The sequence below is a fragment of the Oncorhynchus nerka genome, linkage group LG13, assembly GCF_034236695.1.
Source record: "Oncorhynchus nerka isolate Pitt River linkage group LG13, Oner_Uvic_2.0, whole genome shotgun sequence".
Lineage (NCBI taxonomy): Eukaryota > Metazoa > Chordata > Actinopteri > Salmoniformes > Salmonidae > Oncorhynchus > Oncorhynchus nerka.
In genome coordinates, this window is record NC_088408.1 from 95,707,638 (window position 1) to 95,714,328 (window position 6,691).

General features: G+C 45.9%; 1 protein-coding gene across 1 annotated transcript in view; it reads left to right on the forward strand.

Moving 5' to 3' along the window:
• The window catches only part of LOC115140712 (AP-4 complex accessory subunit RUSC2-like), an 82,169-nt gene that overhangs the window by 54,031 nt on the left and 21,447 nt on the right, over positions 1 to 6,691 (forward strand). Inside the window, 2 exon segments of the mRNA XM_065026877.1 lie at positions 92 to 325; positions 6,532 to 6,691. The exon segment at positions 6,532 to 6,691 is cut by the window's right edge and continues 11 nt beyond it. Of these exon segments, the coding sequence (XP_064882949.1) occupies positions 92 to 325; positions 6,532 to 6,691 (394 nt within the window).

A 6,691-nucleotide genomic window follows, 5' to 3' on the forward strand; every position in this document is an offset into this window, starting at 1 on the left:
TCGTCTCTCCGTGCATCCCTCCAAACCCCTCGTATTTTTTCTCCGTGTCCTCCATCCCCGTATCCCCTCCTCCATCCATCCTCCCTTACAGGGCACCACCTCTCTCCACAGACTCTGAAATGGAGGGAGTATCGTCGACAGAACCCGTTAGGGGTGGAGAGGTGTTCCTTGGGGGGCTCTGCAGGGTCAGGCGATCCGCCTCTATCAGGCAGTCTGGACGGGAACGGTCGTAGGGGCGGGGCCGTTGGTCAGCGAATCACACGACGGAACGTGTTTGACTTCCCTCCAGCCTCTAGTGGCCACACCCCCCTGGGACGACTCAATGGTGTTCATATACTACTAACCATATTGATCAGGAGCTGTGTGTGTGTGTGTGTGTGTGTGTGTGTGTGTGTGTGTGTGTGTGTGTGTGTGTGTGTGTGTGCAGGGCCGTGCACAGCCATTATTTTATTTTTTTAATATTATTTCTTTAACACCACAATCATCACAAATGATAAGCCAGCTAGTTACACTGCCTCCTAAAGACACGATCGACATCAGGAACAGAAGGTGCACCATCAGCTGATGTTGATGATTGATGTAAATATGCTAGTTAGCTAGCTACTATATTTCTTTACTGATTGTGACTCATCTTCAATGCTCTTAAATAATAACTTCATACTATAGCCTAATATTCATAATTGTTTAACTAATGGTATATGACTGGCTTGTATGTATATTTTAGTATTATGTGACCGACCGGCTTGATTCGGACTCATGTAACAAAATTTGAAATTGTTTTTTTTTACATTGGATAAAAGTAGAGACTCAGAGCTACAAAATGATATATCATACCCTACAGTTGAGGAACAATGGGAAAGTAATTCTGCTTTGAAAGTTGATAAACTTGTAACCTCACTTCTGAGCAAATGGCCCTTGAATATTTTGGTACCTACTGGAGAGCTCTCCTTTGTCTACACCCATTCATCATCGTTCACACCCTCTTAAGCTTTGGCCCCACCCATCTCTTTAAGGATTCACATGTGAGGCTATGTACTTAACAACCAAACATTTCAAGACATTTCAAGGTAAGTTTGTACAGTGGTTCCTCCTTTAACAGTTGCAAGTTTACGCCGCCATACTTAGAGGTAATTTGTGGTTTAGTACGGTACCCTGCGTCACCACTTCATTGCTCCAGACCACCACAAGGGGGAGTACCGATTATGCTTTTGGGTCCTACTGTGTCTCTAACTGACAATGAACGAGCGACATAAACCTAAATAGAAACTGATAATTGTGCACAACTTCAGTATTGCTTACTAAAACTGTTAAAACTAAGGTTTTTATCAAATTATTTTGGTCTTACTGTAGTACTGTAGGCCACTCCCGACCAGTCACATTGTACACGCCTGAGTGGTGCAACGGTTTAAGTGCAAGCTATGTTGCTACAGATGCTGGTTCAATACCCGTGCTGGCCTTGACTGGGAGACCCGTGAGATGACAGTAGGTTATTGTTTTTTCTCTAACTAAAAGCAGAAATAAATCATTCAAAATAACAAACAGACTTTATTTACAAATTAGTAACAATGTCTCACCCCATGTTCAAGAATGGCCTTTTTCTCGCTCATTTTATGTCATTTCAAAACTAAGCATCCCCCACCCCGCCACACAGAGCAACACTTTAAGGGGTGCTGACTAGGGAAACGTTCCCACTGTTCTGTCCGTAGCGCCAGTCTGCAAATTTCAAACTAAAGCAATCTTTATGCTTTCATTAATAAAATTATGATAAAAATACTCCCGATGTTTATTTAGTTATGGATCCATAATGAATTACTATGGGAATAAATATAACTGAATTACAGAAATATCCTCCAATCCTCAATATGTAATTATTGGAGGAGAGTCACATCATATTTTTTTATATCCTACCGTAGGCGACATGAGTCTCACTAGTGTTGAGTAATATGCTGTTAAAAGTGGTGTAGGTCTTATTTATTTAAAGAGCATATTTGAATATACTCCCAGAGGGTTTTTGTTTTCCTTGTAATAGAAACACCATAATATTAATCGAATGAATTAAGCAACTACCAATCAAACGTTTGGACACACCTACTCAATCCAGTGTTTTTCTTTATTTGGACTTTTTTCTACATTGTAGAATAATAGTGAAGACATCACAACTATGAAATAGCACATATGGAATCAGTTAAGAATTCTTATTTACAAGGACAGCTTACTCCTTCCTCGCCGTTGGGGAATTGAACCCCTGTCTCCCACGTGCCCACATTCTTCAGTACAGCCATTATTGAAGGCGTTCAAATGCTTCTCAAAGATGCCCTCTGGTGGTCAAACTAGCACTAATTAACATTAATGGTACCAGTGGTTGGCACTTAAATAACGTGCCGTAGAATTCTGCGGCACCATGCTAGCTGCGCCGCAGTACGCTGCAACTTTTAAAGGAGGAACCACCTACAGGTGTGTTCGTAAATTTAATCTGGAGTGCCAGAGTGTGCTCTGGGAGTTTGTAAACTCAGCATTGTCAGATTGTTCTGTTTGTAAATTCTCTCGGAGCATTCAGAGCGAACACTGGACGCTCGGCCCGAGAAGTAGGGTTGATCCGGGCATTCTGTCCTGACAACAGCAGTCAAGCACCCAAGCTAACTGGCTAATGTTGGCTAGCTTGCTAGCTACTTCCAGACACAAATGAAAGAACAGCTCACTCTGACCATTTTACTCGCCCTAGCAGAGCTGGTTAAGCTGTTTTTATGTTATTCAGAGTGTTGTTGGGGACTGCAAATGTGCTGTTGGAAACAATTTAATGACGCTTTTTTTGCCAAAGTTTCCTGACACCGGCCATATTCAACGGGTTTTGAGCGTCCGTAAATTTGTCAGTTATTCTGTGTTCTGACACACTCAGACGAGAGTTCTCTGAAATCGGAGTAGATAGCCAGAGCGACGTTCAAATGGCGCTCCTGTGAAGTAGTGACGCGCGACATAGCGCCTAGTTTCCTGAAACGAGACACATATGGTGGTTAGCCAGAGTCTAGAAAGTGAGCATAAGAGGAGGTTGACCTGGGGATCTCTGAGGTACCAGAACATGAGAGGAGGTGACCTGGGGATCTCTGAGGTACCAGAACATGAGAGGGGGTTGACCTGGGGAGCTCTGAGGTACCAGAACATGAGAGGGGGTTGACCTGGGAAGCTCTGAGGTACCAGAACATGAGAGGAGGTGACCTGGGGATCTCTGAGGTATCAGAACATGAGAGGGGGTTGACCTGGGGAGCTCTGAGGTACCAGAACATGAGAGGGGGTTGACCTGGGGATCTCTGAGGTACCAGAACATGAGAGGAGGTGACCTGGGGATCTCTGAGGTATCAGAACATGAGAGGGGGTTGACCTGGGGAGCTCTGAGGTACCAGAACATGAGAGGGGGTTGACCTGGGGAGCTCTGAGGTACCAGAACATGAGAGGGGGTTGACCTGGGAAGCTCTGAGGTACCAGAATAGGAGAGGGGGTTGACCTGGGGATCTCTGAGGTACCAGAACATGAGAGGAGGTGACCTGGGGATCTCTGAGGTACCAGAACATGAGAGGGGGTTGACCTGGGGAGCTCTGAGGTACCAGAACATGAGAGGGGGTTGACCTGGGAAGCTCTGAGGTACCAGAACATGAGAGGGGTTGACCTGGGGAGCTCTGAGGTACCAGAATATGAGAGGGGGTTGACCTGGGGATCTCTGAGGTATCAGAACATGAGAGGAGGTTGACCTGGGGAGCTCTGAGGTACCAGAACATGAGAGGGGGTTGACCTGGGGAGCTTTTGAGGTACCAGAACATGAGAGGGGTTGACCTGGGGATCTCTGAGGTACCAGAACATGAGAGGAGGTGACCTGGGGGGCTCTGAGGTACCAGAACATGAGAGGAGGTGACCTGGGGGGCTCTGAGGTACCATAACATGAGAGGGGGTTGACCTGGGGGGCTCTGAGGTACCAGAACATGAGAGGAGGTGACCTGGGGGGCTCCGAGGTACCATAACATGAGAGGAGGTGACCTGGGGGGCTCTGAGGTACCAGAACATGAGAGGAGGTGACCTGGGGGGCTCTGAGGTACCAGAACATGAGAGGAGGTGACCTGGGGAGCTCTGAGGTACCAGAACATGAGAGGAGGTTGACATGGGGGGCTCTGAGGTACCAGAACATGAGAGGGGGTGACCTGGGTATCTCTCAGATATTTTATTATCTTATCTATTACAGTCTTCCATTAATGTATTACTACCCCTTCTGTCTCATTCCTGAATGTCGCAACCCCTTGGACATCTGTACCAACCCTAGCATAGATCATGAATCAGGCTTAATTATTTATTTACTAACTAACAAACCAATCACGGAATTACATAAAACACACACACACACAATAGTTATACATTGGTTACTCACATGATACACTGAAAAGTCCCAAGGAGGGCTAAACAAGGAGGGCTAAACAAGGAGGGCTAAACAAGGAGGGCTAAACCGATATGATGGCTTTGTAGACAAAGGAAAGGGGTGGGGGCAGTTCAAGAGCGGGAAACTGAGTGGACCCACATACATACAGTTGACTACACTCATGGAAATGCTAATACTTTGAACATGCACAGCCGCTCATTCGAAAATAAATTGCAATTTACATATTTACCGGTGTATGCTTTGTTGTGCCTCTCTGCCATCGCCGGTTCTTCTGCTGCATAGTGAGTCAACAGAAAGTCTCTGGTTTGTCCACCAGAGATCAAAGTCTTTAGTAGTTGTAGCTTGTTAAAATGGATACGTCAGGCGTATCATTCGGTCGTTCGATAACGAATGGATCTTTCAGAGTACCATTGTTCTTAGAATTTATCTGTTAGAATAGATCCTTGTGGTATTTGTCGGTATCCTCATCTTAGACTTACGCACATTTTCAGCTGCGGACTGGTAAAGCTGCGTCGAGGATTTGCTCCTTCTGTAGCAATCTATTGGTTTCTATTGTCTAAACCATTTTGCAACATCTGGCGCCCGCCTTGGTCTGCTTGGTCTATAGAGTGGTAGCCATTTCAACGTGGGGTCCCCGTCCCTGCGTTCTCTTGACTAAATGTACATTTTGTCACGAGTCCTTTTATTACCTCTGTGGAAAGGGGTCGTTCCATGAAGTTTGTGTATAGTCTCTGTGCGTGGCCACTGATAAGTTACTATGAGAAATAATTCTAATTTAGCGGACTAAGATCACATTAACTTTCCAAAAGTATTCTTATGCTTAATCATTTATTTGATACAACTTTCAGATGCAAACCCCATAATTGAGTGCTGTATACAAACAAAGAAACATTCATGTGTTTCTCCTGTCCTTCATGAGGTCACAAAATGAAACAAACACTCCCTAAGTGTCCACGGACCGATTCCACATTCTCAAAAAAATCCTCCAATTTTGGGGATGTGGGACTTTTTGGCAAGTCTCTCTCTATGTCCCACAGTCACACATTCCAATCCCAATACTACGGTGCCCAGAGGCAGAGTATTTTACGCCCACCATAAAGCTGCCACCTCCACATCTCCCCCTCTGCGGGAGAGAGAGAGCTGTAAGAGCCACTGTAACCTGATCCTTCACATCTTCACAGGAGAGTCATGACACAGGGCAGCCTGGGAAAAGGGCACAACCGGGCACACGCGAGCTCCGTACAGGTCAACGGACAGGTTAAGGGTAGGGGCTGGCGAACTTGATGAGGTCAAACAACAACTTGGGGTCAGTAGGTTCAGAAGAAAAACAACAAAAACTGTATAAAAAAAATATCATAATTATACCACCACTGAAAAGGGCATTTGGCGAGTGGGAGGGCAAAGTGGCAGGTGCTGGGCACAGGTAGACCCTATCTGTGCACGTGCCTGTGTGTGTGTGCGCGCGTGTGTGTGTTTATTCATGTATATTGTCCAAAGAAATCGCTGCCAGTGTGTGTGATGAGTGTATGTCGAACATGTGTGTTTTCTCATCCTACGTCTGTGTGTACTCATCCTACCTGTGTGTGTTCTTATCCTACCTGTGTGTGTACTCATCCTACGTGTGTGTGTACTCATCCTACGTGTGTGTGTACTCATCCTACGTGTGTGTGTACTCATCCTACGTGTGTGTGCACTCATCCTACGTGTGTGTGTACTCATCCTACATGTGTGTGTACTCATCCTACGTGTGTGTGTACTCATCCTACGTGTGTGTGTACTTATCCTATGTGTGTGTGTGCACTCATCCTACGTGTGTGTGTACTCATCCTACGTGTGTGTGTACTCATCCTACGTGTGTGTGTACTCATCCTATGTGTGTGTGTGCACTCATCCTACGTGTGTGTGTACTCATCCTACGTGTGTGTGCACTCATCCTACGTGTGTGTGTACTCATCCTACGTGTGTGTGTACTTATCCTATGTGTGTGTGTACTCATCCTACGTGTGTGTGTACTCATCCTACGTGTGTGTGTGTGTGTGTGCACTCATCCTACGTGTGTGTGTACTCATCCTACGTGTGTGTGTACTCATCCTACGTGTGTGTGTTCTCAGGCCAGTCTGTGAAGCAGCTGCAGCAGTACTACAGTGACTTCCTGCCAGACTACTTTTCCCTGACCGAGCGTCCTCCAGAAGAGTTCTGTCTCTCTCCGGATGCCTCCTCTTCCTCGTCATCCTCCTCTTCCTCACAGTCCCACATCGCTGTGGACCTGCA